Genomic DNA, 12,543 nt, shown 5'->3' on the forward strand with positions numbered 1-12,543 from the left:
ATTTTTTTAATTCATCAAAACCGATAAAATTATAATTCACTCAAAAGTAATTAAAACTAGCCACTTTGTATGGAAATTACAGACAATTTTATTTTTTCGTTACTTAATTTTCAAGTGCTACGCAATTATTTCGATTTCAAATATTACATTCTTTTGACTAACGACTTTGGCCTAAGTTTGCCAAAGCAATCCAGCCTTTACGCACAGCTAGCCGCTATGGTAGTGTAAGCTAGATTCCTTTGCAGGTGCGTCGCCGCACTCGCTCGCCAAGAACGGTCATTCAGCGCTGCATATCGCCTGTCGGCACAACCATCCTGACATCGCGTTCGCGCTGCTCGAACATGGTACGTATTGTTGGTGGGATAGGGTCGATTTTAAATTGCACCTTTGATTTTTAGAACTATATTTTTGTCAGTTTGAGATTGATGTAGTTTTGTAGTTCATATTGTTGTTGAAATACAGCTCATTTACTAATCACAGTTGCTATTATAGGACACATGTTTTATTAAGTAATATGAGCTTTATCGTTCAGTATCACTGTAGCTGTTATATTATTAATTATTATCGTTGTAGTCATAGTTAAAGTCATATACTAAGCGAAGTTACCTATATAATTAAACAGGTATTTCAATTGACCCGTTTCACTAATACGTGTTATTTACTTGTAGTTATGGGTATTGTAGTTATGTATTTATTTCATTCAAAATCATGCTTAAATGTAGTGATTCATGCCTTAAAGGTCACAAAGAATTCAATAATAGTCGCTTATTGAATAATCGGCACTATCTCTAATGGCCTTTTAAATTATTTAATTGGAAGTTAATCATATTTGTAATTTAAACTGTTTCCATAACAGTTATTTTAGATACGACTTTCTTTCCGGTAGTCTTTCTATTATATTCGTCGATTTCGTGACAATTTTTATTAAAACACATCTGTATATTTAAGTATAAAAATAAGATACGAGAGATACGAGGTGTGTAATAAATAATAATATATCAATATTTTTATAGACATTTAGTGCTAACTCTTAAGATAATTTGTTAATATTTTTTAAACATTCAAATCCATCTTTAGTCTACTCGTATTTCTCGGCAGTGTTTTGTTTTGTTAACTTGCAACCTTCTTACTTTGATATTAAGAAGTATTTCCGTTTGCGCAGACGCGGACCCGGGCGTGAAATCCAAGGCCGGGTTCACACCGCTGCACATGGCGGCCCAAGAAGGGCATGAGGACTGCGTGGAAATGCTCATAGAGAGAGGGGCTGATGTCAACGTTCCGGCTAACAATGGTGAGTGTGATTATTTTGTTGAAAAGTATACTAAATTATAAAAAAGTAACCCATTAGGGTCACTTGCATCATCGCACTAACCCGGGGTTAGGCGGTTAAACCGTTATCCCAGTGTCAACTTGTACTGGTAACCATGGTAACTCCAGCTTTAACCGGTTAACCCTGGTTAGTGGAATGGTGCAAGTGAGGCTTAGCGAATCAATTCAGGATGTCAAATCTCTTTTTATCTACGCACATATCATTACTGCTCTAAAATGCATTCAGAAACCGTAGGAAATGACCAGCATTATCACAACCAATTTTACTATGAGAACTTTCTTATCTGTGGTAGTAGGTAAAATTTGCACTTTAAAGTTATAACTTTACAGATTTTTGTAAGGTTATGAGTTTTAAATTTGGAACAGCTGTCAAAACTCAAGTGGGTGTCTATTCTAGTATCCATAGATATTAAAACAATTATCGATACGAAACGTCAATTCGGTATATTTTTTTAATATAAACCGTACGACATTTGATCTCGAGTGGCATGAGAATAGGGACTTCATTCTTTTGTCTATGAATTAAAAAAAACTACGGATGCGTGACATTTGTGAAAAAAAGTTTTCATTTACCGCCATTTGACTTACAGTTTCATCTTTTAATTAGTTTTAGGTTATAAAATTGATTTGATAGTTGTTTTTAAACAAACTTTAAGCAAAAGTATCGTGTAAAATGAGTGATAAAAAGATATTTAGGAGCCGCCACCTCTCAAATCTGCGAGTTAAGTCAGACAGCAACGATGGATGTCGGTTGAAATATGAGGTTGGTGAATATATAATAGAAGGTAATAATATGTGTGTAGATAAAGTAGTGTATGTAACTGTACATAATTAGGCATTAAAACACTCGTGTGATCCTTTTAAGAAACTCACTTCGTTCGTTTCTTAAACCCACACTCGTATTTTAATGCCTTTCATTATGTAGCAGTCACATAAACTACTATTATCGGTCGGTTGAATTGGACGTAACCAACAGTCCGCAATGTGACTAAAATCGCATGCGAGTGCGCGCCGTCTAAATCAGCCCTTCATCATCATTCTCTTGCCCTGATCCCATTCATTTGGGGTCGGCGCAGCATGTTTTTTTCTTCCATACCTCTCTCTCGCCCGTCATCTCATCATTCACTTGCGTTCGTTTCATATCATCTCTCATACAGTCCATCCACCTTTTCCTCGGTTTTTCTCTCCCGTTACTTCGTTTTCGTCTAAATTAGCCCTTATGATGTCATATTTCGAGCTGTTATTTTCTGTTGCAGGCCTAACTCCAGTGCACCTAGCCGCCTCCGAAGGCCGCACAGCCGTCCTGAAGGCGCTGCTGGCGGCCGGCGGGCAGTGCGGCGCGCGCACCCGCGACGGCTACACGCCGCTGCACGCCGCCGCGCACCACGGCCACCACGCGGCCGCCAGGGCGCTAGTGGAGGCCGGGGCGGACGTCACAGCCAGGGCTCAACATGGGTAGGTGTATTGTAACACATGTAGTGTTATATTCTCTTTTGTAGCCGCCTCCGAAGGCCGCACAGCTGTCCTGAAGGCGCTGCTGGCCGCCGGCGGGCAGTGCGGCACGCCGCCAGGGCGCTGCCGGGGCGGACGTCACAGCGAGGGCCCAACATGGGTAGGTGTATTGTAACACATGTAGTGTTATATTAGCCGCCTCCGAAGGCCGCACAGCCGTCCTGAAGGCGCTGCTGGCCGCCGGCGGGCAGTGCGGCGCGCGCACCCGCGACGGCTACACGCCGCCGCGCACCACGGCCACCACGCGGCCGCCAGGGCGCTAGTGGAAGCCGGGGCGGATGTCACAGCCAGGGCTCAACATGGGTAGGTGTATTGTAACACATGTAGTGTTATATTCTCTTTGGTAGCCGCCTCCGAAGGCCGCGCAGCCGTCCTGAAGGCGCTGCTGGCCGCCGGCGGGCAGTGCGGCGCGCCGTCAGGGCGCTAGTGGAGGCCGGGGCGGACGTCACAGCGAGGGCTCAGCATGGGTAAGTGCATTGTAACACATGTAGTGTTATATTCTCTTTGGTAGCCGCCTCCGAAGGCCGCACAGCCGTCCTGAAGGCGCTGCTGGCCGCCGGCGGGCAGTGCGGCGCGCCGCCAGGGCGCTAGTGGAGGCCGGGGCGGATGTCACAGCGAGGGCCCAACATAGGTAGGTGTAACATGTAGTGTTAAATTCTCTTTGGTTGCCGCCTTCGAAGGTCGTATAGGTCTAGGACTAACTAACCCCAAGGCATCCTTTGATCGCCAAAGACGCGTGCAGCTACAGCGTTACAAGGTAAGCGTTCATAGGGTTAAACTTCGCACAGACGTTATAACAACTCTATTCATTTTCAATAGTAGGTACAGTAAATGCCCCAACTAGCAGCATCCGTGGCGCCATACTAACTGTATAGAAAAGTCGATATGTTAGGGCAACGAATGTACGATAATTATACATCATTACTTGCCACTATCTTTATTTATGTTTGTGACATTTATAATCAAATCCATCAAAAGGTCCCACACGGGCCGCGGGCGATCCAATAAGGGCGATTTTTAGTCGCACCTTCAACGCAGTAAGCCTAAAAATTAATTTTGATAATCAACACCAAATTACCGTTTGCTTGACGATGTGCCCACATGCGTTGGAACTGATAAGTGTCCCTTATTATATTCTTATTTCATTCCGTCTAGGTTCACGCCCCTGCACCAAGCGTCGCAGCAAGGCCACACGCTCATCATTCAGCTCCTGCTCAAGAGTAATGCTGATCCGAACGCACTCTCTGCTGTAAGTTCAAATGAGATTTTTTTTCCTAGCCTATGTGAGTGTCCCACTGCCGGGTAAAGGCTCCCTTTAATTTCCACGGCTCCCGATTTGGTGCTTCCTCCGGCCAGTTGTTCAGGAAGCTGTCCAGGTCATCTCGCCATCCCCGTTTGGGCCTACCGCGGCCACGTCCCTCTACCGGCATCCACTTGGGGGGTAAGCTAGCCCACCTCTCCGGATGCATGACGTAGACATGACCGGCCCAGTCCCATTTGCGCCTAGCGGTTTTCTCGCCTACGTCGGCAATGCGGGTATTAGAGCGCAGCGTGGTGTTTCTTATAAATGAGAATAAGTATAATTTATTGATAATAATTGGGAACACAGTACATGCACAGGAGGTGTCTGGTAAACCCCAAATTAGGCTGAGCCTGTGTCTTGGGGCTTAACAAAAAGAGTATGTAATGGCTCCTCTACACGATGGGCCAACGCCGGCCCCTCCAAGAGACGCAGCCATGCGGCAGAATGAGATAGCAATATCACTTGCTCCCTCTAACGCATAAATGCGTCCCTTGGAGTGGCCGGCGTTGGCTCATCGTGTAGAGGAGCCATAACAAATGAGATTATGAAATCGAGTTGTGGTCACAACATAATCAACTGAAACTTATTTTTTTTCCTCCAGGGGATTATTAACAAGATCCCTTTGACCGCTAAAGACGTCAAGTGACGCGCGCGGCTACAGCCCAATATCAACCTTCTTTTATTTCGATAAGGTTCACAATGACGCGCCGCATATCGATATACCGGGTGTGGCCTATAATATGAGCAAAAAATTAAACCGTAGGCTGTACTCCTCATACTGACCAACATTTGTTCAGCTACTTTTAAAAATAACTTGTAGTTTGATTTTTAATACACTTTAAATTTTATTCTAAGACGCAATGTATTGCGAATTTTGTTATGTTTAAGGCGTGACAAGTAACGGCAATCTTAATGATAATGGCGTGGCGATGGCGTCCATTGAAGATAATATTTATTTTGTATGAAAAATAGGGAGTCTAAATACTTCATAATTTTTAAAAGTTGTTGAACAAAAGTGTCACCGTTTGAGGAGTACAATCTATGTTTTAATTATTTGCTCGTGTTACAGGCCACACCCGGTATGATTGGTGCAGTGTTCAAAGGTTTATAACTTTATAGGTCTTCCATTCCAAAGTATACTGTTTTTTTTCTGACATAATTTGATATTATGTGTCCACGCAACCACGAGGATATTAATAATATGAATGTTGATAGTTAGTAGAGAAAATAATAAACATTATACGATTTATTTTGTTTATTATACTGAATCGTTGTCTTTCTCCCGTATCATTTATTACTTATTAACTATTACCCATTAGGTAATCTTTACACATGCTCGTTAATATTTTATCCTTAAACATTAACGTTTTGCGTAGCATTTCCATTACGTCATATCTCTGAATAGGGATCATCCATTAATTACATCACACGTTTAGGGGGAGGGAGGGGGTCAAGAAAATGTGACATATTGTGACATGGGGGAGGGGGGGAGACACAAACTTTGTGACGTCACTTTAACTTCATCAGTAACCGAAAATTTATTTAAATTTTTTTATTCGCTGTACAGTTAAATAACAAGTTTTTAAAACGATAATCGTTTTTATTCGTTTAATTTTCTTTCCTATGCAGTTTTGGGTTATAAAATTACTAATATTTATATCGTCAAAAATATTTTGATAAAATATTAATAATACTTAGGTACTTACTTAATTCGATTTGGCGATTTCGTAGAAAAAATGTGACGTCACACTAGGGGGGAGGGGTTTGCCAAATGTGACCAAGTGTGACAGGGAGGAGGGGAGGGGTTAAAAAACCTATAAATTCGTGTGACGTAATTAATGGATGACCCCATATGGGTAATTACGAGTACGTATGTTCTAATGAAAGATACACGACGATTTGTCATCATCCATCCATCATATTTCAAAACAACCATAACAGTCAATCCTGTTCTGTACAAAGCGGTCAGAAAGCGTGAGTTAAACAACGCAAATCGTCTGTCCGATTCGAGGCCCCTATTTTAGAGGTGAACATTTTGGTTTAATCTACAAAATAACCGCCATGCGTACATCAGCCATGCAGAGATTAGAATCATCATGCGTTTTAACCTGGTCTCTATTGTTTCCCAAATAGTTTTAAGTCATAATGTATTGTTTGTCCGAATTTTCGTTAGTCATAATTGGTTTTTCTCAGAAAAACGTAACTTTTCAGGATTGCCATAAAACAACCCTAACCTAACCTAACCCATCTACAGAATAACCTTACGGAAATCCTGAAAAGTTAACAGTTTGAGTTTTATGACTAACGATAATATGACAAACAATACATTATGACGTAAAACTTTATGGGAAACAAAGGGACCCCGTTTGAACCCTCTCTGGACTGCTAGCATGGGTTGCGTTCTCGCGCGCGACTTCATACATATAGCGCGACTTCCAAGTATGGCATCGCGCGCGAGAACGCAACTTATGCTAAACCGCAGTGGCGGTGCGTCCTTGAAAGCCGATTCCCACCGGCTTGCCTGTTTTTGGACGTTTAAAGTAAAGGAAATATGTACCTAAGCCAAATTAAGCGGCTTGCCTATGGATATGTTTGACGCGCCGCGCTAGACCGCCTGGTCAAAAGTTTAACCTCTCTGCTCGAGTATTGTAATCATTTATGTAAAAAGCAAAGCCGCGGAAAGCAACGAGTACGAGTATTCCCTCAAAATTTTAAATAAATAAATGCCATTATGTGCCCTATGTATAAGCTTTTGCTTATGATTATTTATTTCCCATTTCGTAATTTGTAAAACTTGCTTCTCTTGAACAGAACGGGCAGACTGCGTGCGCCATCGCCGACCGTCTGGGCTACATCAGCGCTGTGGAGGCTTTACGTCCAGTCACGGAGAATACTCTTAGCCAAGCCGTCGGTGACACTGGTAAGTGTTAGAATATATTCTAATATCTAAGAAAGAAAGAAATTACATTTATTTACGTCAAACCATTACAAGCAATACATAGAATAGATCAGATGGACGTTAAAAAGGAACCCCACTCGGCGTAATGCTACGGTAAGCCGCAGTGTTGATTGTCATTTCATATCATAGATAGGTGCTGCGTACTGCTTCGTACAGTTAACGCCCGCTGCGTTGCAAATTAGGGGGTCTGCTAAAAACCAGGATGTAATATAAGTCTTATAACTGAAATCGGTAACATGAACTTGTTACCACTGCGCCCTAATAAAGTAAGGGCCTCATGTGCTTCCTCTTAAGAGGCCTACTGATTAACAATCTGTCGGACGGTATCGGGCTGTCAGTTACAACAAAATTTTGACAGTTCCGAAAATCTGACAGGCCGATACCGTCCGGCTGACTGTTATTCAGTGGGCCCCTTTAGAGTTAACACACGTTCACTACAAGACGTGAATAAGGATAAAACCAAAAATTGGAAATCCTTTATACAACTAGTGCATCGAGATACGCTAAAGGATTACTATTCAGGGATCACGGTACTTGTCTAGTTTTGCTATACGATAAAATCATTTAAATGTTAAAAAAAAGTGCTACAAGGTGCTGCAAAATCAATAAAAAATCATCAGTTTCATTTTATAACTGTTGGGACCATGAGTTTTTTCGTTGAAACAGTTCTAGAATGTGCTAGTGCACATCTATAGTGCTTATATAGTTATAAGAAACCAAGGTACGGTTATGAGTTATGAGAACGAATGTGATTTAAAAACGTGTTCGCCAGAATGATTGTTCTATAACAGTTAAATCGAATAACGGGCTAATACATATTACCAGCACAGAGAGCAATTTATTAAAATCCTATAAACGTGTTAGTCTATCACGATTCATATTTTAATTTACAAACGATCCGTTGAAATCCTTGAACTTTCCATTGCGCTGGCAGGTTGCCGTTGATATAGCATTGCGTAAATACATCTAAGCCCCCCCCCCCCCCCCACATCAAGCGTCTTTCGAGCGTCGGCGTCTGGTCAGCGCTATGGTAAATGACGTCGGTCGACGTTGCGTCGAGCAGCGGCCATAGAGTTGTAGACGCCGACGCTCGAAAGACGCTAGATCAGCTAGATGTGGGGGGGGGGGGGGGGCTAACATCGAGGAGGAAGGGTGTCGGTAAGAAAAATGTCGAGCGTTCTTCGACTTAAAATACCCAAATGAAATGACTCTTCCTTAATATATTTAATATGGCTGTGTCGCACGGAAGTTTTGTTATTAAAATATTTCGTCGGGTGACAAGCAAAAGTCACTAAGTACTATCAAAAAATTAAAGTAATAATGCACTTTATTACACTTGTAACACGGTTTATTTTCCGATAATTTCAATGGTGTTATTTAGTGACTTTTGCTTGTCACCCGACGATTTATAGTTAGGTATACACAGCTACTTGAAACCGATTAGGGCGCCACTTGATTATTCTCCCACTTTATTTCTGTTATCTTATCTCTCTAGCCCCCTATTACAGCTCAATAGTCTCAATAACTATATTATCGTTATTATAGCTCTCGACCTCCACTTAAGATTAATTTAAATAACCTATACCACAGAATAAATAATAGTACTACAGAAGACTCACTCTCTAACAAGACGCGTCTGTTACGATCAGTACAGATATGGCCGCTAGGTGGCGACAGCGCCACTCGCGGTTTATGGCTAGCCACCGAAATTGGGGTGCCACGGATATGTACTTGTAGCTACCTGTTGCAAAGCGATGATATGAAGCGAATATAGCTATGATATACGCAGCGCAGTCAGTATGATTCAATTGGTGAGATTGTTTCTCGTTTAACCTACACAATATTTTTATTCCATAAGAAAAAGGGCGTAAGTACGTAGAGTTTAACGAAGGGGAGGCTTTATAGAATCAGGGCAGTGAATGGATTATTGAAGCTGGGAGGACTGAGTTCACAGCGCTTTTATGAAACAGTTGAGTCACTATAGCTAATAGGTACTTACATATATACAATTTAAACTCTCGCGTTTTGTACACATATTTAATTACACAAACGGGTCTCATCATCATCATCATCAGTCGTTCCCTCAATGCTGAGGATCGTGACATCATGTCCTAATGTTGCTGACCAGTCTCTTCCATAGGCTTCTGTCACCCGCCATATGTACGGCTTCCTGCAGATGTAGATGCAACGGTGTAGTAACTTGTGCGCTCCATCTAGCGGGTGGTCTGCCGCGAGTCCTCTGGCCCTCAACTTACTAAACGGGTCTACCGCGATATAATTTCATTGTTTTTACCTTAAATTCCAACGTTTCAGCTGAGTTGCACCTGCTGTGGTCACGGAAAAACTGCGTATCTATGTCTCACTTTAAAGTGAGACATAATGCACATTTGGACCAAGAAATTGGACAGGTGGAATACCACCCTAATACAAGCACCAACATAAATGTAAAACAATGCCAAGTTCGTTTATAGTTTCTCTAATGAAAGAAGTGATATTTAACTTTGCTTGATTTGTTATGTTATTTGCTACTCAATAGTGCGAGTGCGACTTAGTACCACAGACTTATAGTGAAATTTCACATGGACGCAGTTCTGCAAACGGTAACCCACGTGAAATCTCCATTCAAATTTATACTTCATGTTTTAACACTATGGTTAGATATTCAAAGTTTGCAAAACTACGTCCACTTGTCCTCGCAGTTTTAAACCGTCAAAAGAAATTGCGCCTGTCCCGGTTCGGTATACTTAAGTACTTACTACTGTGGCGCAACGACCCAAAGTGGATCTTGGCCTCCGACACCAAAGACCGCCATGCCACTCTGTCCAAAGCCGTTTCTGTCCAGTCGACGGCGCCGAGTTCGCTAAGGTCTTTCTGCACTTCGTCTCTCCAGCGGTACCTAGACGGCGCGCGAACTCGCATGCGATTTTAGTTACATTGCAGACTGTTGGTTACCTGTTCAACTGACCGATCAAAATCTGCAATGTAATATCGCATGCGAGTTCTCGCATCGTCTAAAATTCTAAATGAGCTCTTATTTGTAATAAATAAGTTGTGGCAGTATGATTGATCCGCGTGCAACCACTGCACCGCAACTAAATTTAATGATATCCGCTCCTTGAATGATCTAATAATATTGTCCCCTGGCCTGTCGCCAATGCAAGAGCGCGTAAACTTTCCGCCATTTTGTAAAGCTGCGTCCACATTCATCACCATCATTTTAGCCTCCTGTTACCCACTGCTGAACATAGGCCTCTCTTCATTTATCCCGGACCGGGGCTAGTTTCATCCAGAAGTACCCCGCGGGTACCGAAGAGTACCCGTTTTAAGTCCACCGCCAGGTGGCTTGGGTTCGACGACGGTGCCGCCCTTCCACACCGTATTAATAGAAGATTCCATTTATGAAAATATCCCATAGGTCATTTTGAGAAACAAAATTTTAATAACGCAATATTAGTGTGGACGTGGACTTACATTAAGGCCCTCATATATCTCGACGCATATAAACACGCTTACATCGGTACTGAATACTAGGTGAATTTGAAATATGTGAGAACGGAATAAAGGTTAAATTGGTTTATGACTTAGCACTGAGGTAATTTGGATACACGTCGACACATGCAGTCGTGGCCACAAATATATAAACGATTATCATCCTTATCTCAATGTAGGAAGGTTGGGAAATGTAGGTATTTCATTTTATTTATTTGTGACTATACATAGATACCTAATACTTTGTTTTTGTTCGAGAGCATTTATGATTCCCGAGATATTTATTCAGGTCGACTCAATAAACCGCGGGCGCTTTGACGAAGTTGATTTATATTCAGTGAAACTGAGGAGTAACTGTAGTTGTCGGTTTTATTGTATTTTCAATGACGCTGTTGGCACTTAAATTTAACTATCGGCACAGTATAAATAATAGTACTACTTACTAGATACAAAAAGTTCACTCTCTAACAAAACGCGTCTATTTAACAGACGTTTCGACTTGTTAAAAAATTAATTAGTATGGTGTACCGTATGTATTCATCAAAAACCTATAGGGTCTCATAGATAAATCGCCTAAACAAATCTGTTCCTAGTTATTTTAGTCAGGAAAATGAACATGAAGATGGAATACAGTTACTATACAAGTTGATTTTTGAGGCCTGTGCATATCTTTGCGTAGACGTACCTATACGGATAGTTATATTATGAGAGAAGGCACACCGCTTGCGTGACATGTGCGTGCGTGTACGGCTCAAACATTGTAGCGCACGCGCACGTGCACCTCTACTCACGCGCAGCGGGTGTGCTCTGGGCTATAACCGCGAAATTCGAAGTTTGAAAATGGCGGGCATTTTTTTCTGTCACTCTTATTACGCCTTCATTGGAGTAAAAGAGAAAGATCCCCGCAATTTGCGAATTTCGGTTTTCGCGGTAGCCCCTCTGGCCTTACAAGGGTCGGATTATGTAGAGCCACCCCACACTAGCGTGTTTCGAGCGTCGACGTCTAACGTTGCGTCGAGCAGCAGCCATAGAGTTGACTAGACGCCGACGCTCGAGAGCGTGGGGAGTGTGGGGTGGCCCTTAATCCCACCGTATAGTGGTACTTTAAATATATATAAAATATAGTACATATACTCGTATATAAAACCAAAAGCGGTAAAACGTTTCGACAATCAAACACGCCTCCGATGCACTCGGCGCATCATTGTAAGCAAATCGATAGATATTAGCCCGGACAATAAGCATGCATAATGCATTCAGCTTTATTTGCTATCGGTACGAGTTGGTGATTCATCATTGTGATGCTGACGTGACGGCTTGTTGACTTTTTTTAGTAGGGTGACCATATAAATTCAGTATTAGTTCATTTTAAATTAGCTCTTTTAGAGTCTACTAGCGTTTACATCGAAAGTAAAATGCTGTTTACATTATATCTGAAGATAACTAACATAACTTATGATACACATTTTATAAGAATATTAAGCACTTGACATGGCACTTTTATCTCACACAGACAAATACCTATTACCTGTACCTAGTAACGCAAAGCAATAAGTACCTTTACGAAGAATAAAAGCTGTCTTCAAACTTCTCTCAAAATTCAAAAAATTCTTCAAAATTATTCTGCTATTAGATATTATATAGCTATTCTCACTACAATCCTCACGACCACGACACAGTCTAGACACGGACTAGCCTATTGTGAGGGCTACTGATAATGTGAGTTAAATTTATGGAAACTTGTTGATTGGCAACTCCCTGCACTGCCTTGTTAATAAATATTTTGTGTATTTGTATTGTAAAAATAAAACAATATCCTGATGGTCACCCTACGCCTATTTCTATTGCCGTACTCCCGCGCATCTCCGTCCAATTGCACTCGTTATCTAATCTCGGGGCGCGAGTCATTGGGCCAACGACGTCAAACTCTACCTGCCATGTAAATTGTACC

The 12,543-nt window shown here is 41.8% G+C and overlaps 1 protein-coding gene across 1 annotated transcript in view; it reads left to right on the forward strand.

Moving 5' to 3' along the window:
• The window catches only part of LOC134675454 (uncharacterized), a 238,950-nt gene that overhangs the window by 141,692 nt on the left and 84,715 nt on the right, over nucleotides 1-12,543 (forward strand). The window contains exons 13-17 of the mRNA XM_063533723.1: nucleotides 246-344; nucleotides 1,163-1,291; nucleotides 2,586-2,784; nucleotides 3,997-4,090; nucleotides 6,956-7,064. Of these exons, the coding sequence (XP_063389793.1) occupies nucleotides 246-344; nucleotides 1,163-1,291; nucleotides 2,586-2,784; nucleotides 3,997-4,090; nucleotides 6,956-7,064 (630 nt within the window). The remainder of the gene's footprint in view (nucleotides 1-245; nucleotides 345-1,162; nucleotides 1,292-2,585; nucleotides 2,785-3,996; nucleotides 4,091-6,955; nucleotides 7,065-12,543) is intronic.

Source organism: Cydia fagiglandana, chromosome 22 (genome assembly GCF_963556715.1).
Source record: "Cydia fagiglandana chromosome 22, ilCydFagi1.1, whole genome shotgun sequence".
Taxonomy (NCBI): Eukaryota; Metazoa; Arthropoda; class Insecta; order Lepidoptera; family Tortricidae; genus Cydia; species Cydia fagiglandana.